At 37.9% G+C, this 21,948-nt stretch overlaps 7 protein-coding genes and 1 non-coding gene across 11 annotated transcripts; 3 read left to right on the plus strand and 5 right to left on the minus strand.

Annotated features, from left to right (window-relative positions):
* Positions 1 to 91: 91 nt before the first annotated feature.
* Positions 92 to 1,984, plus strand: LOC108823610 (small GTPase LIP1). The gene is made up of 6 exons (XM_018596857.2): positions 92 to 507; positions 570 to 661; positions 742 to 883; positions 965 to 1,272; positions 1,353 to 1,534; positions 1,623 to 1,984. The coding sequence occupies exons 1-6, from the start codon at positions 414 to 416 to the stop codon at positions 1,759 to 1,761; spliced, it is 957 nt and encodes a 318-aa protein (XP_018452359.2). The 5' UTR covers positions 92 to 413; the 3' UTR covers positions 1,762 to 1,984.
* A 4,592-nt stretch (positions 1,985 to 6,576) lies between these two features.
* On the plus strand, positions 6,577 to 8,281 carry LOC108827969 (uncharacterized). Of its 4 annotated transcripts, none has more exons than XM_056994268.1 (4): positions 6,577 to 6,789; positions 6,972 to 7,265; positions 7,730 to 7,786; positions 7,856 to 8,281. In XM_056994268.1, exons 1-4 carry the CDS (start codon positions 6,772 to 6,774, stop codon positions 7,901 to 7,903), a joined length of 417 nt encoding a protein of 138 aa, XP_056850248.1. In that variant the 5' UTR covers positions 6,577 to 6,771; the 3' UTR covers positions 7,904 to 8,281. The 4 variants fall into 4 exon arrangements, with proteins under 4 accessions (XP_056850248.1, XP_056850249.1, XP_056850250.1 ...); XM_056994269.1 differs by having other exon boundaries at positions 6,597 to 6,789; positions 6,975 to 7,265; XM_056994270.1 differs by lacking the exon at positions 7,730 to 7,786 and having other exon boundaries at positions 6,600 to 6,789.
* Positions 8,282 to 8,447: 166 nt separating this feature from the next.
* On the plus strand, positions 8,448 to 8,528 carry TRNAL-AAG (transfer RNA leucine (anticodon AAG)). Its single transcript has one exon. It is a non-coding gene; the product is annotated as a tRNA-Leu (tRNA).
* A 71-nt stretch (positions 8,529 to 8,599) lies between these two features.
* On the minus strand, positions 8,600 to 12,335 carry LOC108827968 (4-alpha-glucanotransferase DPE1, chloroplastic/amyloplastic). Its single transcript, XM_018601498.2, has 16 exons — positions 11,893 to 12,335; positions 11,730 to 11,780; positions 11,564 to 11,652; positions 11,419 to 11,479; positions 11,036 to 11,114; positions 10,815 to 10,951; positions 10,572 to 10,730; positions 10,394 to 10,470; positions 9,978 to 10,117; positions 9,854 to 9,885; positions 9,702 to 9,776; positions 9,445 to 9,517; positions 9,281 to 9,369; positions 9,150 to 9,194; positions 8,925 to 9,077; positions 8,600 to 8,836 (listed from the first exon to the last, which is right to left on the minus strand). Exons 1-16 carry the CDS (start codon positions 12,250 to 12,252, stop codon positions 8,732 to 8,734), a joined length of 1,725 nt encoding a protein of 574 aa, XP_018457000.1. The 5' UTR covers positions 12,253 to 12,335; the 3' UTR covers positions 8,600 to 8,731.
* A 736-nt stretch (positions 12,336 to 13,071) lies between these two features.
* LOC108823372 (E3 ubiquitin-protein ligase CIP8) lies at positions 13,072 to 14,248 on the minus strand. The gene has a single exon (XM_018596552.2). The coding sequence runs from the start codon at positions 14,198 to 14,200 to the stop codon at positions 13,316 to 13,318; it is 885 nt and encodes a 294-aa protein (XP_018452054.2). The 5' UTR covers positions 14,201 to 14,248; the 3' UTR covers positions 13,072 to 13,315.
* Positions 14,249 to 14,779: 531 nt separating this feature from the next.
* LOC108826681 (ras-related protein RABH1a) lies at positions 14,780 to 16,097 on the minus strand. The gene is made up of 6 exons (XM_018600061.2): positions 15,987 to 16,097; positions 15,707 to 15,777; positions 15,398 to 15,486; positions 15,216 to 15,327; positions 15,023 to 15,113; positions 14,780 to 14,938 (listed from the first exon to the last, which is right to left on the minus strand). Exons 1-6 carry the CDS (start codon positions 16,092 to 16,094, stop codon positions 14,795 to 14,797), a joined length of 615 nt encoding a protein of 204 aa, XP_018455563.2. The 5' UTR covers positions 16,095 to 16,097; the 3' UTR covers positions 14,780 to 14,794.
* A 195-nt stretch (positions 16,098 to 16,292) lies between these two features.
* On the minus strand, positions 16,293 to 17,834 carry LOC108825708 (UDP-N-acetylglucosamine transporter ROCK1). The gene is made up of 4 exons (XM_018599052.2): positions 17,642 to 17,834; positions 16,875 to 17,493; positions 16,726 to 16,800; positions 16,293 to 16,648 (listed from the first exon to the last, which is right to left on the minus strand). The coding sequence occupies exons 1-4, from the start codon at positions 17,758 to 17,760 to the stop codon at positions 16,487 to 16,489; spliced, it is 975 nt and encodes a 324-aa protein (XP_018454554.2). The 5' UTR covers positions 17,761 to 17,834; the 3' UTR covers positions 16,293 to 16,486.
* A 371-nt stretch (positions 17,835 to 18,205) lies between these two features.
* On the minus strand, positions 18,206 to 21,691 carry LOC108826546 (acyl-coenzyme A oxidase 2, peroxisomal). The gene is made up of 6 exons (XM_056995291.1): positions 21,189 to 21,691; positions 20,735 to 20,850; positions 19,765 to 20,645; positions 19,186 to 19,365; positions 18,735 to 18,901; positions 18,206 to 18,656 (listed from the first exon to the last, which is right to left on the minus strand). Exons 1-6 carry the CDS (start codon positions 21,605 to 21,607, stop codon positions 18,377 to 18,379), a joined length of 2,043 nt encoding a protein of 680 aa, XP_056851271.1. The 5' UTR covers positions 21,608 to 21,691; the 3' UTR covers positions 18,206 to 18,376.
* Between the last annotated feature and the right edge of the window lie 257 nt (positions 21,692 to 21,948).

Below are 21,948 nucleotides of genomic sequence, written 5' to 3' on the forward strand. Positions count from 1 at the left end.
ACTCCGGTTTATAACGGGATTTGGTTTGATCCGGTTTTGATTGGGTAAAGAGTAACCGGAGCGATCTCATCTTCTTCCTTTTGTTCACAAACTTACGCAGGAAATGAAATGAAGAAAAAGTCGATTCATTTGTTCTTCTTCTTACTCGTAAAGTATCTCTGATTCTCGATCCAGATCCTCCGCTTGCTTATCTCGATCGATTTCGAGTATTGATTCCGTTGATTTTCCTGGGGATTTTGTTTGATTAGTCTCTGTTCAGTGTTGATTGGATCATCATAAAGGTCTTTCCTTTATAGGGTTCAGAGGTTGGTATGAGTGTTTCCGGAAGCTCTTTCTTCTGGGTTTCGATTGGAATGAGAGGAACTTGATTGAAACAGAGTGTTAGTTTCGTTTGGTTGAGTAAAGCAAAAAAGATGAGGTTTTGGAGGGAACGTGAGAGGGAAAGCAAAGAGCAGATCTTAGCGCCATTGTGTGGCCAAGTTCGAGTCTTGGTGGTTGGTGATTCAGGTAGGTTTGAGTTATAGTCATTTTGAGTTATAAATGTGTTGTTCATCCTTTGAGATCTTTAGGTGTGGGGAAAACATCACTTGTACACCTCATCAACAAAGGCTCTTCTCTTCAACGCCCATCTCAAACGATTGGATGTACAGTTGGTGTCAAGGTATAACTTAAAAACCATCTCAAAAGTTCTGTCTAAGGATCTGCTGAAAGCCTTTTTGTTTCTCTCCTTCTTCTTATTAGCACATAACTTACGGGAGTCCAGGTAGTTCTTCGAGTAGCATTCAAGGAGACTCAGAGCGAGACTTCTTTGTCGAGCTCTGGGATGTATCAGGTCATGATAGATACAAAGATTGCCGCTCTCTCTTCTATTCCCAAATCAATGGTCTCTCTCTCTCTCTCCTCTCCTAGCTTTTATATGTTCATCCTTGTTTGTGTCTAAAGCAAGAATTTTAACTTACTGCAGGAGTTATATTTGTTCATGATCTCTCTCAGAGAAGAACGAAAACAAGCTTGCAGAAATGGGCTTCTGAGGTTGCAGCTACAGGGACATTCTCAGCTCCTCTTCCTTCTGGAGGAGGTCCTGGTGGTCTTCCCGTTCCCTACATTGTCGTTGGAAACAAAGCGGATATCGCTGCGAAAGAAGGAACGAAAGGAAGCAGTGGGAACCTTGTTGATGCGGCTCGTCATTGGGTTGAGAAGCAAGGTTTGCTTTCCTCAAGCGAAGATCTTCCTCTCTTTGATAGCTTCCCTGGTAATGCCGGTCTCATAGCGGTAAAGTACTAAATCACTTAGTCTCTGTTTATTAGTATTGGTTTAGTTGACTAATCACTAGTTTCTTCCCTTCCCGGCAGGCTGCTAAAGAGACTAGATACGATAAGGAAGCTCTGAACAAGTTTTTCCGGATGTTGATAAGAAGAAGATATTTCTCAGATGAACAACCAGCAGCAGCTTCACCGTGGTCTATCCCAACCTCATCATCCCAACGGTTAGACGAGATTACAAGTGATGAAGATCAGTTTTACAAGAGAACAAGGTAACAACAACAACAACAACGCTTAATAGCAAAGATTTTTTTTGTAAGTTGAGTTTGGTCTTTACTACGGTTGATTGATTGTTTGCAGTTTTCATGGAGATCCTTACAAGTACAACAACACTACACTCTATCCGCATCAGCCAGTGTCGACACATGATAACTACGTTGTACCACCGAGGTTCTCTCTTTCGAGTGTACAAGACACAAGTAACAATGGTAGTGGTTAGTAGATCTAAGCGAATGGATATTAATGTTTGATATCTCTTATCATTTGCAAGAAAACTAATGTTGCTTTTTGGATCTGTTTATTCTTTTTTGTTATTGTTCCCATTTGGTTTCTTCTTTCTTTCTTTGTGATTGTTTGTAGGTGGTAAAGTGAATATGTGTGTGTAACCAAAAACCCTCTTTGGATTTGTTCTTATAATTAAAATCCAATTCTTTGACTGTGTTTTTGTTGTTGTTGTTGGCTTTTCATGTGTTACTGTTTGATACAGAATTTTTTTAAAAAAAAATCAGATTGGAAAATGTAATAATGTTTATTGATAGATATTAGATAAGTTGAATGTACAAAATCTAATTGTTTAGCATATATGTCTTGGAAGATATCCAAAGTTAGTGTCTCAAGCTCTCTGTTTAAATAAAGCCTGAGTCTGGAAAGTTATGATTGGTTCTTTTTTTGGAAATGGTGTGTTGAATCTGAATTTTGTTAAAGTTAATATAAGACATTAATATAAGACCAGTACGAAGATGGAAGCCCCACAAAGAAAGCCTAGTATTAGAAGATGGAAACAAAGATGACGCGGACACAAGCGTGCGTTTGTCTTAAAATTTTATCTTTTTTATATATTTTTTTTTGTTTTGTTTTGTTTTTGGAAGTAGCCGTTTCTTTTTTGGTTTTCGGGAAGTAACCGTTGTAAAGTTTCCTTTATAAAGTTCACTTTCGACAAATTCATCTCAGTTAATTCATTCTCATTTCCGTCAAGAAAATAATAATAATAATAATCAGTCTCTTCTCTTCTCCTTTGCTCATATCCTAATACAACCGATAGAAAACAAGATCATGTTAGTAATCGGGAGTTTCATCATGTACGACGCCGACGAAGCTCGATGATCGGCCTTAAACGAACATCTCACTGCCGTCTCCCTTTCTCTCAGCTGTAAGGTATCAAAACCCCCTTTCTTTCTCTGTTTTTAAAATGTTTTTTTTTCAAAATCTTTTTTAAAAGGAGAGAGGAGAAGATTCTATGTTACCGGATTGATTATAAGATACTTTGTAAATTCATGATGTGAAAACAAGTAGAACGGGCGTCCGGTTAGTTAGAGATCGTACCGTTTCATTTGCCTTTTTACACTTATGATTACTTAGTCCACTCATAAATAATCAATCCGCTAGTTACAATCTGATTGTCGGAAGATGTCAAAGTGATGAATGTCTTAAGCTCTCTGTTTAAGCTAAGTTCTTTTGGAATGAATCTGAATTTTGTTAAGTTAATAACATTATGGGCAAAACTTGGCGGCCTTCGAATCTATCTTATATAATAAACCAATAAACTTGTTAATATAGAACAATAAGAAGGCCCACAAAGAAAAACCTAGTAAGAAGATGAAAACAACGCGGACACAGCGTGCGCTTTGTCCGAACGTACAATCTGATTGTCGGAAGATGTCAAAGTGATGAATGTCTTAAGCTCTCTGTTTAAGCTAAGTTCTTTTGGAATGAATCTGAATTTTGTTAAGTTAATAACATTATGGGCAAAACTTGGCGGCCTTCGAATCTATCTTATATAATAAACCAATAAACTTGTTAATATAGAACAATAAGAAGGCCCACAAAGAAAAACCTAGTAAGAAGATGAAAACAACGCGGACACAGCGTGCGCTTTGTCCGAACGTACAATCTGATTGTCGGAAGATGTCAAAGTGATGAATGTCTTAAGCTCTCTGTTTAAGCTAAGTTCTTTTGGAATGAATCTGAATTTTGTTAAGTTAATAACATTATGGGCAAAACTTGGCGGCCTTCGAATCTATCTTATATAATAAACCAATAAACTTGTTAATATAGAACAATAAGAAGGCCCACAAAGAAAAATCCAGTAAGAAGATGAAAACAACGCGGACACAGCGTGCGCTTTGTCCGAACGTACAATCTGATTGTCGGAAGATGTCAAAGTGATGAATGTCTTAAGCTCTCTGTTTAAGCTAAGTTCTTTTGGAATGAATCTGAATTTTGTTAAGTTAATAACATTATGGGCAAAACTTGGCGGCCTTCGAATCTATCTTATATAATAAACCAATAAACTTGTTAATATAGAACAATAAGAAGGTCCACAAAGAAAAATCCAGTAAGAAGATGAAAACAACGCGGACACAGCGTGCGCTTTGTCCGAACGTACAATCTGATTGTCGGAAGATGTCAAAGTGATGAATGTCTTAAGCTCTCTGTTTAAGCTAAGTTCTTTTGGAATGAATCTGAATTTTGTTAAGTTAATAACATTATAGGCAAAACTTGGCGGCCTTCGAATCTATCTTATATAATAAACCAATAAACTTGTTAATATAGAACAATAAGAAGGCCCACAAAGAAAAACCCAGTAAGAAGATGAAAACAACGCGGACACAGCGTGCACTTTGTCCGAACGAATGGCATTATTCTTTCACAAAAGAAACTTTCCTTTCTCCGAATAATAGACACTAGATTTTGACCCAAACGCCCGTACAGATGTATATTTCAAAAATATATTGCTATTTATTTTTCATGTCAATGTCAAAGCTGGATAAAAAATTCAAATCTGAAGAACTGAACAGATCACAATCCGAAAGAATAATACTAAATCCGAACCAAAATTGATTAAATATCCAAATATTCAAAATTTTAATATTTAGACAACCGAAACCATAACCAATTCGAATCGGAGTATTTTGGATATCAAAATGTATCCGAAAAAAAATTATATATTTATATACATATTAATTATATTGTATATAAAAATATCTAGAAGATAGACACTGCCATTTTAGAAGCTGGCGAAGATCAAAGCTTCTATATTAGAGAACTCGGATTGACTTAATTACAGAAGCTCTGTTAAATGCTAGAACAACCAAGTATCGTGATCAGAGGAGTCAAGTAATCCACATTGCAGGTTAAGTTCAGATAGTCTTATATTACATGAATACTATTCCGAGTTAGGGTCAATTTTCTTATAGCTTATTTGATTTCTACCCTTATCGGAGCAACAGAGCGACAGTAGCCAGAAGTGATTTATACAAAGCAAGTATGAAAGGAGAAATACAGAAAGATGAGAATCAGTTGTAAAAATAATAGTGAAAGTACAAAAGACATGGTAAGTAAATGTTGAATGTTTGTGTAGTTAGTTTGATATTTTGTGGTCTCATATGTTTAACAAAAATGCTGTAGTTTAAAAAAAATGTTTATTTTTTATACAATCATCATATAAAGATATTAGACTTTTTCAATGTTTTGCATGATATTGGACGTTCTGAGAACCAAGTTCCAGCTATCCAGCTGCAAACGAAGACACTTTGTAAACTCATGATGTGAAAACAAGTAGAACGGGCGTCCGGTTAGTTAGAGATCGTACCGTTTCATTTGCCTTTTTACACTTATGATTACTTAGTCCACTCATAAATAATCAATCCGCTAGTTATAATCGACTTCTCTCTCTCTTCTTTTTTTTTTAAAAAAAAAATTGTCAAAAGCTTTTTTGGGGGGAAATTCTATATTACTGGATTTGATAGACACTAAAATTCATAATGTGTAAACAAATAGAATGTCGCTCCAGTCAATTTGTCCGTCAGTGATCACTAGTTTCATTTGCCTTTGTTACACTTATGATCATTTAGTCACTCAAAATCAGTTCGGAAATTCTATATTTACTGGATTTGATAGACACTAAATTCATAATGTGTAAGCAAATAGAGCGCGTGTCCAGTCATATTTATTTGTCTGTTAGCGACCACTTGCCTTTATACTTATAATGATCATTTAGTCACTCAAAATCAGTTCGGCAATTAAGAGTTTCTCCCATTCGTATTTTCACGGTTTTTAAAAAAAAAATCTTTTGCTTGTTTGTTTGTTTGTGTGTTTCTTGTTTTTTTTTTGTGTTTGCTTGTTTGTCCAGTTAGAAATCAGTGACAGTTGTGTTGTGGAGAACTTTGACGTTGAAGGCTTATCTGGATATGGGTTTTAAAAGAAGATGCTGTCGACACCTTTCTTCTCAATTTTCCAAGAGAACAAGGTAAGCAACAACGCTGATAATAGCAAGGAATTTTTGTAAGTTGGATTTGGTCTTTACGGTTGATTGTTGCAGTTTCCATGGAGAGATCCTTACAAGTAGTACAACAACACGTTAACTCCACAACAACACGTTTAACTCCACGCATCTTCAAGCACAAAGGAACCGAACATTACGTTGTCCACACTCCTGATAATTACGTTGTACCGAGGTTATTTCTTTCCAGTGTACAAGAAACAAGTAATATCTAAGCGAATGGATATATTTACGTTTGACATCTCTTAGGATGAATCTATGTTTGCTGTTGGACATGTTTATTCTTTTTGAATGTTCCATTGGTTTCTTCTTTCTTTCTTTGCATTTTGTAGGTGGTAAAGTGAATATGCGTGTAACCATTTCATGTATTAATGTTTGAAACAGAATAAAAAACATATTGCAAAATGGTAATAATGTTTTTTTATAGATAAGATGAATGTACAATCTAATTTTTGGAAGATGTCTAAGTGAGAGTATCTTTAGAGCTCTCTGTTTAAGCTAAGTTCTTTTGGAATGAAAATGATATTTGAATCTTAATTTTGTTAAGTTAAATAACATTATGGGCGAAACTTGGCTGCCTTTTTCACATCTATAATAAACTAGTAAGAAGGCCCACAAAGAAGGCCCACAAAGAAAAACCCAGTAAGAGAAGATGAAAACAAAGCTGGCGCGGACACAGCGTGTGCGCGTCCGAACGAATGGCATTATCGCAATTCTTTCACAAAAGAAACTTTCCTTTCTCCGTATAAAAAACATAATAAAATAATGGAAATGTCTGTCGTGTACAGTGTAATCGTACCAGCACCACCCAATCGAGCTGTAATAAAATCTTTATTATATATATTCATTCATTCCTCTGTATCACCACCATAAGATTAAGATCATCTTCTTCTTCTTTTGATTGAAAAAGGAGGATTCTTTACTACTACTCTCTACAGACTTGATCATATGGAAGATCCAAAGGAGGTCTGATTCTCTCAAATCCCCCATCTTCTCTTTCCTTCCTGTTTTCACTAAAGTTATGTTCTTGTGTTTACACATGTCTCAAAATCACAGCTTTAATCGATTTTTCAGGGGTTTTATATTTTTTTTTTAATTTATCTTGTAATCAAAATTATTGAATATGAGATTTTTTTTTGGGTTGTTAGCAGAACAAGAACTCGCCATGGCTATCAGTACCACAGTTTGGAGATTGGGATCAGAAAGGAGGAACCATTCCTGATTACTCTATGGATTTCTCTAAGATCAGAGAGATGAGGAAACAGAACAAGAGAGATCCTTCTCGCGCCAGTCTTGGCAACGATGAAGAACTCGTTAATCCTTTTCATAATCAACCTACTTCGGTTGATAATGCTAAGCCTAAGCTCACCACTGTTCATAGTGACAACAACAACAACAAAACCCACAATGAGTTCTCTCATCACCAGCCACTTTCTCCATCTGTAAGATATTACTTTTCAATTTTCCTTTTTTTAGTTGTGGATTTATATGATGAGTTGGATGATTGATTTGTGTGTTCTGGATTTACTTTGTTCCCATTGATATGTTATTGTATTTAACTTTGTAGCACTATATCTATCTAGCTAATGTGTTAGATCCTGTTGGTGTTTGTTCTAGTTATCATGTGCTCATACTCACCAAAAGTTCAATTTAAAAAATTGGATTATAGTGTTTTGTGGTATCTAGCTGTGCGTCTTCATTTGATGTGGGCCTTATCTTCTTGTGGATAGGTTAGGTTATGGAATCTATCTTTGTAAGCATTATGTCTATTTCTAGCAACTAGGTACATCATACATGTGGTCCAAGTTCAGTGTTTGGTCTAGTTGCTTATGCTATTTAAATCAAAGCATGGTATTAACACCCACCACCTAACTTCATAAATTAGATTTTGACTTTGTATTACTAGATTTGGGGTTGGATTGGATATGGTCGAGTTTATATTATTAGAGAACCACATCAAAAGGTATAAAAAAACTCAGTTAGGAATAAATCATTCTTAATCTAACATGTAAGTATATATGACATGGCACAGGCGAGGAGAGGAATCTTCAGCTGCTTCAACTGCTGCGTTAAAGCTTGAAGGTGTATCTTATCATAGAGACCGATGAGAGGAGATGAATCTTCTTCAGCTGTTTCAGTTATTTTACAATAATAATAGTAGTGATGATGATTTCAAGACAGAAATGAAAAAAATGGCAGTGTGGCAACTTATTACTACGGAAGCAGCAGTAAATCAAGTTTGTCTGCTGTTTACTGTTATCTTAAACTGTCTAACAATATGATGTTTTTGGTAAATGTGAAGTGTAGTTAGTTTTCTTTCTATTTCTTTGTAATTTTTTAGTTTGGTTTAGAAATTGGTGAATATTGTGTAATGCCATCATAGCAGATATGTGATACATATATGTGATACATTACCACGATGCATTTAGATTATAAAAGTAAAATATTGTGTTTTCCATTTAACAATGAAACAGATACGTTACTGATCTTTTTCAGTCATCCTGGTCAGTTCTTTAAACTCACTAGCTACAATGAAGATGAACTATTGATAGACTGCAGTTAAAGCTTCTGATCAGATAAAGCCATTGGCAAAAAAATAATGGTCAGGTCTACAAAACAACGAAGTTGATATGGCCGAGTTGGTCTAAGGCGCCAGATTAAGGTTCAGGTCCGAAAGGGCGTGGGTTCAAATCCCACTGTCAACAACAAGTTTTTTTTTTATCTAAAAACAGTTCTTGTTACTGATTCCCACCTATGCCTTTGTTACTGGTTCAAGTAATCTTAGAGATCTTCCATTAACCTTCTCAGCAAAGCATATAATGCTACAGTTTTTTTTTATTTCGCATATTGTCATAACTAAAAGAAAAAGAGAGAGATTCTTCATTCTTTGCCATGTTGAATGGATTTACTAAACCCGACCGTACAATGATAATAGACCTCTGAGTCTGTCAGATTCAGTTTGAAGATTACCAAAGCTAGTTGAACTTGGAATCCTCCATCCCCAGTTCCCCACCTTTCATGTACAAAAACCAAACTCACATTGTTATTATAAACGTTCATTACAGCTTTCATTAGATTAAAAAAAAAGGCAATTGACTAACCTCAGTGGCTGGAGTGTTCATCCTGGCAGAACTTCCAAGTCCGAGAATGTCTTGCATTGGTATGATTGCGGTTTGAGCTACTGAAGAGAAGGCAGCTTTGATAAGTGACCATGATATATCGTCTTCTTCACCTATTGACAGGTACTTCGTTGCCTGCAACGTGAAAATAGCTACTGTGATTATCTAACAACAACCAGAATAGAACAAAATAATAAGTGAAATGACCTTAGACTTTTCTTCTTGGTCCAGACTGTCCCACCACCCTCGAATCTATATAAACAAGTAAAATCAACGAGATATATACATTTCTTCCAGAGTTCAGTAAAATCAATTTAAAACTAAAACAGAGAACCTACAGTGTCATTGTCATGAGTTCCAGAGTATACAACTTGGTTCACTTCGTGATTATGAGGTAAATGTGGGTTATCCGCACCCCCTCCAAAAGCTGATATTAAATATATAAAAGTAAGTTGAGAGATTAAGAGACAGTGAAGAACATGAGAAAGGCAAGTTGTTTTACCAAACTGGAGGACAGCCATTCCAGGTGCTCCGATTGATTTCCTCAGTTCAACTACATCTTCAGTAATTACTCCCTGTCTTGAGACAAAATGTAGCCTCCATTAGCAAAACACTCACATGCAAGATTTTTCAGTGTCTACCTTGATGAGCAGAAACTGAGTATATGATTTACCAGCAAGAACAAGTTCGTTTCAAACTAGATGTACATGTCTGGAAAATCAACTTTATGCAACTACTGAATGAGTCAAATGAGCTTACCAAATCTTCAGCTATGATTTTGATCTTCCCAACGCCGCTTGAAATGGCGTCAAATAATGATTTTCCAGGTCCTACCTACATTAATACAACTTTTGTAATTCTTCATTTCTTTTACCTGATTATAGTTTACATTAGTTAGTTAAGCAAAGCACCTTCCATCTTCCAACTGTGGCAACTTTAGCCTCTGCAGAATATCACACCAGTGAAGTTATCAACACCACCGTGTAACCAACAAATATGATCAGTAGGTCTTTTCTAGTTCGAAGAATAACTCACCAGAAGGGACTGCCCAAAACCCTGCAAATCCTCTGAAATGATCGATCCTGCATTCGTCATACAAGTCCTCTGCACGTCTTATCCGATGAACCCACCAAGAAAATTTCTCACTCTCCATTGCTTTCCAGTCATAAAGAGGGCTTCAAAAGAATGAATGGAAATTTTCAATAAATAAAAGAGAATGAAGGGTAGCAAACTATGGCAGGATTGTGAAGACAACAAATGGCCTAGGAAAAGCCAACAACTTATTCACGTCGACTATATTGAAGTAAAACTATTTCACAATGTTGTCCATCGAGATATAATTAATAAGCTAGTAAGAAACATAGGGGCGTGAACATAGTTATTCTAGTGAAAAGAACTAACCAAGCATCAAACCAATAATCTGAAGTAAGAGAGTGAGTAGTAATCAAAACCTTCCCCACAGTTGACCAGTTTCACTGAATAGATCAGGAGGAACACCACTAACTAGAAGCGGAAAGCCTTTCCTGTTCTGCGAAAAGATATTTAAAAAGCGGCCTTCAGGAAAGTCTAACTCACTCTCCTTTTGCATACAACAGCATTTTTTCCTTCATATTTAAACGTTTTACTCACCAGTAAGAAATGTTTCTTATTTGCCCAAACATCTGCACTGTGATATCCTACATAAATGGGCATATCCCCCATTATACTGACTCCTTTACTCCGTGCATACTCACGAACTTTCTGCCACTGCCTTTGGAACAAAAATTGTTTAGCAATGAACAGGTCTATCTGCAGCGAAGAAGAAGAGTTATCCCAATAATTCATAATGAAATCAAATCCAAAAAAGTTAGCAAAAGCCAAAAAAAATCTTACAAATTCCTTTTGACTTTCGTATATAGCTTCCATGGCTGAAAGATGACGGTTTTTAAGTGGTTCAGGCCACTCGAACCAACTGTATGAATTCAAAGTATTGTCAATAGCTGCAAAATACGCGGCATCTTCAAGCCAACCTATGCATAGTGAACATGAAATCCTCAGTGAGAACTTGGAATTCAGATTAAACAAACGAATCATATAGATTGTGTATTTCTCACATGATATAGAAGGGTCAATACGGAAATCTTGCAGTTTTCTCTTCAGTTCACCATTGTCGCCAATAAGCCTCTTTGCTGCCTGAGAAAGGTCAGTGGCCAAACTTAACTTCTCAGGACAAATAAAAGGCTATAATCAATGTAGAAAGAGATAATTTTTCACCAAAAACACTAAACAGGTATAATAGAGAGATTATGCTAAAAAGCTTAGTTTAAAAAACTAAAGTAATTTACTGAATTAGTGTGAACTAAACTACAACGCATTGTCCTCATACGCTACTACTTTAACTCCAGATTTGAAAAAAAAAAAAACATAATCAAAATATTTTATACTTTAGCAGATCTATATTGTAGGAGTGAGATGATTTGCAAGCCAGATTGAGTACCTTGGTTATCAAGGGACTCTTCAACTTGCTAGCAGTTTGATAGTTCACAGAATCAGCATCGCTGGATAATAGAAGATTATATGAGTTGAGAATGAGGGACAAAACAATAGAGTGTCCACATAAAAATCATATAGAAGATTAGCACATTGGTAGTGGGAGCTCATCCTTCATTAACAAGCCGTCCTTGACAAGCTCATCCAGAGAAATCAACAACGTATTCCCACAATTTGCATCCTAAGCAGCCATCACAAAGCAGTTAATAACTCCACATGTGAAATAAACAATCAAACAAAAAAAATAAAAATACAAACCTGTCCTGCATAAGGAGACCCTCCTTCATCTGGAGGAACAAGAGGAAGCACCTGCTCATTAAAATTACTCTTAGTCTAACCTTAGAATCAATGGCGAAGAACTTCTCCTATTCTAAACAGACGAATGGTTCGGAAGATCAAATCTATATTCGATTTAACTCACCTGCCAAAGGGAGCAGCCAGTGGAGTGAAGCCAATCGATGAACCGGAACGATTCTTCTCCGAGATCGCCAATGCCGTGAGGACTGCGAAACGACGTCGGGTGGAGCAAAACGCCGGCTCTTCTCCGGCTCTCTGGATCCGTAACCGGTAGCCAGTTCTCGTAGTCTAGTGGAAAGTCCTCACCGACGCTGATGCTCGAAATGGAAGTCGAGACAGCCTCCATTCGGAGCCGGGGACTGAAAGGCCGCCGAGACGCCTTCGGCCTGTTTCCGAGGAAAGCGGCGCCGATCGAGGATGGTGATGATCGGAGAAGCTTGAGGGAAGAAGAACAGAGTGAAGGAGACGAGGTAAGAGTCGTCATCAAAGATCTTTTACACTCTAGTGGATGACAAAAGGCAGTGGAAGAAGATATTTTTTTCTTCCTCTTTGCTGTTTAGGGAAAGAGAGTGTCAACTGTGAAGTGTGACGTATCACGTGGTCATCATCACGTGTGTTGATATATCATCAATGGCGCCATTTTCCAAGGCCGTATTTTGGGCTTTTACTGATGCTTCCCAATTTTTGAAAACCCATGATTCAAAATTTATCACATGGCATGGGATATTGACTTTATTTTTGAATTGTTTCAACCATATTAATCATGGTGATTAAACTTATACTATGGTTTTATTGAGAGTTTATTAATGCTTCTATATTACAAAATCTAAATTTCAGATCTAAAATATTTTACTAACAATTATGGAAATTAATTAAAAAAATCGTAAAACATAAAGCAAAACTGCAAATAAAACTGTACGGAGTATAACTCAGGGTGATATACTCGTGAATCTTCATAATCTAATCGCGGTTCACGGTGAAAAACTTATACTGTTGAAGTTTAAAGAATATAATTTTGTTTCTCTTATTCTAATCGATGTTGACATGATATAACATGAACGTGGTAAACATATATTTTGCCTGACTCACTCACCCATATGTTTCCTACCAGGAACTTGTCAAAGAGACACTGCCAATACAGCTTATGAATGAGGTACATTTTCTCTTTCAAATGGATGCTAGTAAAGGCTCATGTAATATAACAATGCTAACATCTTATATAAATTCTACTACTGGCACAGTCGAAACAAGCTCAGAAAAGGCAATGGAAAAAAAAGGAGTAAACAAAGGAAAAGCCTACAAAGATATGAAGTTGCACAAGTTCTATATCCATTGGCTTCATCACCAGACACATCCGACCTATCAAGAATCGAGAAGCTACAACACAAATACACAATCTATAAACTGTCTTTTCCAGCAGGATTCTTGTGTTCTTTGTTGATATTTTGCAAGAAAAAAACAATGCTGAAACCAATCAAAGTGTTTTTAGATCTAAAGAGTAAGCAACAAAGGGTGGTACACACATATACATATATAGAGAGAGACCTTTAAGTCGAAGAAGAAGCAGCAGATGAATCAGTCAAGGCGGTGTTGGTGTTGTTGATAGTACTTCTTTTCTTCCTCTCTTCCTCATACTCAGCATCATCAGTCATCAGCTGGAACCTACAAACAGGACAAGAGTTCCTCGTCCCTAGCCACGGTAAAATACAATTACCGTGGTAACAATGTCCACACGGTAACTTCTTAACGGTTTCACCAACCACCATCCCATCTTTACACACAGCACAAACCATCTTATCATCAGAACCACAAACCTCGAAAGTCTCTAACGCCTCGATCGCCGATTTAGCAGCCGGCGGCGCTCCTCTCCTTCCACCACCACCACCACCACCGCCGCCGTCTCCTTCCGCTAAATTCTGGAGAAGCGCCTCGTAACCAGCTCCGTCGTCCACGTAATCAGCCGCGTTTCCTGAATTGTCTTCGATTCCCATTAGAATCTCGGCCCAATCGAGAATCCGGTTACGTCCGGTTATCGATCGCGTCGTGATAGGAAACAGCTCCTCTCCTCGATCCTCCTCTTCTTCTTCTTCTTCATCCTCCTCATCCTCCTCCTCCTCATCGTCGATTTCGTTTCGGCTATTAAGCTCCAACCCGAAGAACTCGTCCTCGTACGACAACACGTCGAGACGCGGCGGAGACGGCGCGTGGGTCAAGAGACGGAGCATCTGGAGGAAATGCGAGCCGATGCTGGAGTCTTCTACCCTCAGATCTGGGGAGAGCGGCGGCGAACGTGGGATCGGCTGGATCGATTCGACGAAGCCTTTGTTACATTCGGAGCAGACGACGACGGATTCGCCGTGTAGAGTTTCGACGACGACGCGTTTGTTGCAGTGGTAGCACCAGTGCGGATCCGACGGAGCGTCGTCGGACATCGTTTTCGGGTCCGGATTCAGATCCGATTGAGAAAACCAAAAGAAAGAAAAAAAGTCTCTGTGTTATCTTAATACAAAGAGATATAGTATTGCGTATCCGTCGTTGTCGTTGCCCCCACCCACCCGCCGACCCATAATATTATAATCCCCTTACTTTATCTTAATAATATTATTAATCAAACTGTTTAATCCCACTAGGACCAGGTTTTTCAAATCAAAACTGAGTTGTACTTCTGTTAAAATAACAGGTTCAACGTTTCTTTCATTTTATCCAATAACAGGCAGATGTTTGTCAGACAAATGAACAGATTAATTTGGACAATTACTTTTTTTGGGACAAAAGTCTCCCAAAAATCTGATTTGTGACACGATTGCTTGAATCTGGTGTGCAAATGGTTGAAGATTCCGTGGAATAGCCAGTTTCTAAGATGGAGATAGAATCTATTTGTGTTATTTTCAAACCGTTTATATTTTAAAACCAAGTTTTGATCGCTAAAGAGATTATTTTGAAGAACAATTCTATTCGATCATGGTTCTGTTGATGTTAAAAAAATACTATGCTTTGGTTATAGCTTCCTTTTCACAATATATCATTTAACAAGAACAGTTTCCTTGTTGTTGCTCTGAGTGAGACGAGTTGGTCAGTGGCCTTAGGTTCACATCCACCAAATCCTCTTGTCTCGTCCAAGTAACTGTTTCTGTCCCCTGTAACGCTGACGCAATCTTACAGAACAGAGGCTACACTCAAAACAACAACAAAAACTAGTTAAGTTGTTTTTACTCAGAGAATGTGTCATCATTGTCTTGTGTGTTTTTATTTACCTTAATGTTGAATCCAGCTTTTGCACTAGTCTCTATGAACAAAGCTCCAAATTCACGAGCTTTGTTATCCCCTTCCTCTATTGAAACTTGCCTGTTGAATCACCAAGAACAACCTTATTTGAAAAAATTCAATCAAATAGATGAAGCAATATTCAGGATCTGTCTAGGTCTGGCTAGTTTGAGTTTGTTTTACCTTCTATGAACAAGATCGGTTTTGTTACCAACAAGAGCAATGATGACATGATTGCCTCTTTCTGCACGAACATCTTCAATCCACTTGGAGGTGTTAATAAATGATTGCTTATCTGCATCATTGCAAGAACTATTGAGTACTGAAGACAGAACAAGACAAGTTTCATGGAGTAAGTCTTATACTTGCTACGTCATAGACAATGACAGCAACAGAAGAATCTCTGATATAACTTGGTATCAGGCTTTTGAATCTCTCTTGTCCAGCCGTGTCCCTGCGCATCGATTATCACAGTATCTTGAACACAAAGTATATATTAAATGTACACTAATAGTGAATTTTACACGCTAATGGTAGAACATAAGATGATGGAATCTCAGAAACACATATTTGCATGGATCTATGTATTGCTAGTGAATGATTTGTACATAAGGCAGAGCCAAAACATCGATAGGAGACTTCCTACAACAGATTGCAATAACCAAAGGATTTACCACATCTGCAGACGAAAAGTTGTGTCTTCATGCCGCATTGTTTTGGACAAGAAATCAATTCCAATTGTAGCCTGCATGCATGCATAAAATTGAAACACAGTCTTCAATATACGAAAGGCAATCAATCCTAACGCCAATGATCATCATAAAGGAGACATTCATGTGGATGATCAAACACCAATGATGACCAAAAACTAATAGGTATATATGGTATTGATTAAATTTTGAAATGTGTTCCCTTGGAACCATGTAGATGGAGGGAGATTGGGAGTAATCGAACCTGATAATTGGTGTCAAAGTTACCGTACATGAAACAAGTAATGATGCTGGTTTTACCAACGGCTTGATCTCCCAGGAACACCAGCTTGTAATTGCCTAAGTGTGTCATCGTCGCGAGGATTTGGATTGTTAGGGAAGGTAACAGACACCAATCACGTTTATACATTTGTTTACTATTATGTATCTATTTGGTAAAGGATCCTTTCTAATTTATTATATTTTGACAAAATACTAAATTTTAGAAGGTAATATACATTTTTGGTAAAAGATTAAATTGAATTATATAGAAAAAATTTAAGGAAACAATTGAATCATAATTTTTCTTTATAATATAATATTATATGAAGGTTTTGGTAATTAAACTCAGCTTGGATTCAGATCATTACAGGACTCATTCAATGTATCAACTATCACTGTAATATTACAAATTTTCATTTGAATGGTCCAAGAATCATATCATCTAGATATTTAGCAGAATCTGAGAAGATGCTAAGAGGTTTCTTAGACCTTCTTCTTCTTGTCCAAGTATGGATACTTCTGGTACAACGAGATACTACTGATCACAAGAGGAAGAGCCACAAGACAATAGGATGAAGGCGGTTTTCCTTCAAACGCAAACTGTAGCAGAGCCGTCACAAGTAACGCCGACACAATCACAAATCCCTTTGTAGGAAAAAAAAACTATATTTCAGCTTTTATTAAAGAATACTGACTGTGTAGTAGTAATAAATAGTTTTTACCTTTCTTACACCACCGGCATGTGATGTAACTAGGCCAACGAGAATCCCACCAAGAGCATTGCTTACAACTGGAACCTGTAAGAACACTCACAGTTGCTAATAGTTTTTTTTTTCCACATCAACAAAATGGTTCAGGAGCTAGAAGTTACCATGGTTAAAGCAGTCCAACCATGAAAGAAACCATGTCTTTTAATCGCTTCACCATCAGGAGACTTAAGTGTACTCACCAACAAGCAGAGGCTCCCAACAATAGACATTTCCACCGTCATCAAGTACGACGAATGCTTCTTCACCTGAGAAGCCCACTGACACAGAGAAGAAGCTAAACCGGAGAGCACAGAGGCTACCAAGACCGGTATGATCCCATAGAACAGCACTTGCTCCGGGTTAACGCCGCTCGAACTCTTGCTAGAGCCTTCACCGACGCTTAGAAGAACCGCTGCCATGATCAGTAAACACAAAGCTCCTATTTGCTGAACCGATTGCTTCTGCCTTAGTATGATGAACGTGAAGAAGGCTGTGAAGAAGATTTTGGTCTGATTCAGAATCGAAAAAGTCAAGGAATCGAGGCTCCTGTAAGAGATCTGCAGCAAGCTGTTCTGGAGTGCGTATATGGCTGCAGGGAGGCCAGAAGCAGTCAAGGATCCCATCAAGGTCCACTCTTTTGCTAACCCTTTCAAGCTACCATCTCTTGCCATGAGGATCAGAGCACATATGACCTTAACAATCTCGCACGTCAAGACAGATGAAGTTACAATAACCTCCTTCCTGCAAACACACGCACAGAACTCTAATTCCATAGCTCTACACTAAACTTATTCAAGCCAAAGCTCACATTTTTCGAACAGGAACGTGATCAATCAGCAACACTCAGTGATAAAAGAGACTAACATAGATTGTGTACAGATGTGGTTACCCGATGCAGCGTTTGGAGATGAGAGGCTGAGCTCCGTACTGAAGCGTAAGCAATATTGAATAAAACAAGACCTTAGGGCCCATCCTCGACGGACCCTTTGCACCGTTGCCCGTCGCCATGACTCGCCGGCTTCCGTGAATCCACAAGATCGGTGATTCACTTATTGTTTGTGATAAAGGAGAACACTTTCACTCCTCTGTTCTACTTTACTTTATACGTCTTCTTTGTTCACAAGACAAGATCCACAACAACGGCGTCGTTTTGTCTGACAAATCGTATAAAATATGATACTCATGTAAAACATTTATTTCTGAACATATTTTGTAAACAATTAGAAAGAATAAAATAAAAAATATTATTCCTGGATTGTGTATAGCTTTGGATCAACAAACAAACACTAACAGAATTTTCCTCTGTTTTTAATACATAGAATATACTCCAAAGTTGTGATTTATACGTATAGTTCTTACTTATTTTATAACATTGGTAAATAAATAAATATCAATAAATTCCAGTTTTTTACTTTTATATAATTTTTTACTTGTGAAAATAATATTATGAGCATTGAACAAGGAACCCCACTTTATAGCATTGAGCAAGGAACAAACAACAGAATATTCCTCTGTTTTGTCTCTTCACTCTGTTTTTAATACATTGCAACTATATAATATATTCCAAACATGAGATCTTTCTTCAATCTTGAGACATAGATATCTTTATTCATTTTCACAATTTTCAGAATCCAACAACTTGAGTATACTGTGCATAAGCATCAGCTTGCATGGCAATAGGTGCTCGAGTAACATGATCAGGCAACTCGAACGCGTCCACTAGCTCCTTGGCCACGTTCCTCACTTGGAAACTCAAATACTCAGCCAACTTATGAATCGCCTTGGCTTTGTTTGGCGCCACATAGTCCACGTTGCGGTACGTTCCTATATCATTCCATATCCGGTCCAATGCGTACAGATCACATACTAGTTTCAGACCAGCTCTTGCACTTGGGTCCGGACAGCTGAAAGAAACAAACAGTTTTTGGTTTGTTAAACTTGTTTTGTAAAGGAAGATGTATGTGTGTTTGTATGTTACTTACTTTCTAACAGCTTCAATGAACTTGGCGAGAATGACTGACTCAATATGAGATTCTGCTAGTGTCAAGAGATGATTCAAGCATCTATTCCAAGCACCGAATGTTCCAAGTGTCTTGCTGTGTTTCTTTAGTCTCATTGCAACACTTTGTAGGAGACGCGATGTTCGATACTGCGGAGACAAAATGTTAGTGTGATAGAACTAGAATGGTTACTGCTCTAGATCAAGATCAAGTTTTAGATTTGTGCATGCAAATTAAAAAACACTTGATAATGTATATTTTCTAGATCAGTCACAATCTAACCAATAAGAAGTAGATTTCGCATTAAAACATTTTAGTAAATTTCACATTAAAAATTGGAAATGTCATGTAACTATTTTGTAACATGTCATGTAGTTAAATAAATAATAAAGCTCTAAAACCATCTATATATATATAGTGAGAACTAACTCACCCGGAAAGCATCTAGTTGGAACTTAGGATCTCTAAGATGATCTTCACCTTCCCAACGAGCTGTAACTGGATTTGGCTGAGCCAAATAAGAGCTCATCGACTCTCTCAAGTAACTCCATGTGACTGTCAAAGTCCCACCTCGGAACTTCTCTTGGTATCTCTTCAGTAAATCAGCTGCCACCTACAATAAAGAGAAAAACAAAAGCACTATAAGCATGGGTTATTGTTAAGAGTGGTTAAGGAAGGACCGGTATCGGTTTGGAGAAGTCTAACCAAACCGTTGACAAGAGATAAGACTAACTGCAGATAAGTCTCAGAGAGATTGCGATAAGGATTGTGTATATTCATATGTATCATAAGATTAGGTTGTTAAGAGTATCTTGTGAATAAGTATATATGTACATGACCTGATCATTGAATAATACAGAAGAGTTCTATACATTCTCTCTGAGACTTATCTGCAGTTAGTCTTATCTCTTGTCAAAGGTTTGGTTAGACTTCTCCAAACCGATACCGGTCCTTCCTTAACCACTCTTAACAGTTATTCATTATCACGACGACAAGGTGGTAAGTCTTTTACCTGTTGCAGAAGCACCGTGTTGTCTCCTTCAAACGTTTGGAATATATCATGATCATTCCTCAAGCTTCCAAATCTGTTAACAGCTGCATAACCATGTCCTCCACAAGCTTCTCTACAGACCGAGAGTGACTTAGCCGTGTAAGACGTTATATAAGATTTGAGACCAGCAGAGAGCGCATGTACATCAGCAACTAACTGCTCATCGTTAGTCTTCTTCATCTCCGAATATTTCTCCACGAGGTACACTGTCGCGAAATGGTACGCGTACGTGGAAGCTAACATCGGCATGAGCTTGTGCTGTTGTGACTGGTAATCAAGAATACTAACCTCAGGCTGCTTCGGAGGACCAAACTGCTGTCTCAACAGCGAGTAACGTATAGCAATAGTGGCCGAGACTTTGAGAACACCAACGGATGAGTAAGCGAGAGCCACTCGTCCACCTACGAGCTCACCGAGCGTTGCACCGAATCTTTTGTTGATCGTAGGTAAGCTGCTTGTGTACTTGCCGTCTCGTGACACGTCACCAAAGCGGTTGAGAAGGTTGTCACGTGGGATTCGAACAGAACGGAACCTTAACGCACCGTTGTCGACTCCGTTCAGGCCTACTTTCTGTCCGCAGTCTTGAATCTCGACGCCTGGGAGGGTCTGGTGTGTTTTCATGTCTCTTATGGGAACTATGAAGGCATGAACACCCATGTCGGAGACTCCTTTGGTGTCGTGCGTTGGAAGGATGAGCCTGGCGAAAACTGTTGCGAACTTTCCGTGGACTGCGGCGTTTCCTATCCACCATTTGATGGCTCCGTCGTGTGGTGTGTTGATTACGAACTCGTCTGTGATGGGATCGAACGTGGCTGTGGTTTGAAGACCTTGAACATTTGATCCTTGAGTTAAATCAAACAAAAAAAAACAATAGTTTTAGTAGAGTAAAGAGACAAACAGACAGATGCAGCATTAGTCACATATCACTCACCATGGTGGAGTTCAGTCATAGCAAAGCAACCAAGGTAGTCTAGATTGTCAATGCCATCGAAATACTTGTCTCTATGCTTCTTGGTTCCCAAGTTGATCACAGAGCCTCCCCAAAGACTATACATACCAATATATAAAAACAAAAGACAGATCCCACGATTAATTAAAAACATTTGTTAATGGAAAAATAATGAATTAATATATATAAAAAATATGGTTAATCCATTTAACGTGTTGAAATCAGATAATAAGTTTGAATTTACATAGTATTAGATCATCTTGTAAATGTTCTTATAGTTGCACATGCTTAAGCTTAGTAATTGTATTAATATATGAATATATATATATATAAATGGTTATGGCCAAACGGTTATTACCGGATCAAGTGACAAAGACCAACACAAAATCTCAATTTTTTTTTAAAAAATGGATGGTGAAGCTAAGGTAGTACTAACCTGTACTGAACACCCATCTTGATCCCAAACGACATATCCACACTACCAACAGCTTCCATGATCGCAAAATACTTAGCCGGATCATCCGCCACATACCTAAACGGCCTTATACCAGCTTCTCTCACGAGCGCATAAAGCTGCCTCATACACAACTCTCTATGATCTTCCTTCGAGATCTCTAATGGTGTCTGCAAATCGGGACGAGAGTTGTAGAACTCGTGCACCTTCTCCTGAATATCCCTGTGTTTCCCCTTCATGTAGAGAGACAGCGCCTGACCGTTGACGACCAGCTTCTTTGACCGCGAAGAGCACGCCTCCGTCTGCAGCTGCGGCGGCTCCGTTAAGGCGGGAGATATATGTGACGACAGTCTCTGAATCCTCCTCGCCGCGGCTATCTCGGAAAACGCTTCAACCGCCATTAGAGAAAAGATATCAATGAAGAAACGGTGGAGGAGATGGAGATGAAGATGAAGAGGAGACCGTTCAATTTAGTTGAATTATGGAAAATAAATAAAAAACGAAATCTCTAGTTTTTTTTTTAAAAGTGAATGCTTTTAAGACAAGGTAGATGACGCGGTCAGTTGTTTTTAGGACAAGGTAGATGACGTGTTCAGTTATAAGTGGATAAAATTTTGACCGCTTTTGTTGCGCCTTTCGAGGATATCTAGATATGATCTCATCTTCAAGTACAGATACATACATCGTTGTCTGAAGATCTGGTTAAATATAGGGCCCACTATAATAGTGGGCTTTTAGGTCA

This window comes from Raphanus sativus, chromosome 9 (genome assembly GCF_000801105.2).
Source record: "Raphanus sativus cultivar WK10039 chromosome 9, ASM80110v3, whole genome shotgun sequence".
In the NCBI taxonomy this organism is placed as follows: Eukaryota; Viridiplantae; Streptophyta; class Magnoliopsida; order Brassicales; family Brassicaceae; genus Raphanus; species Raphanus sativus.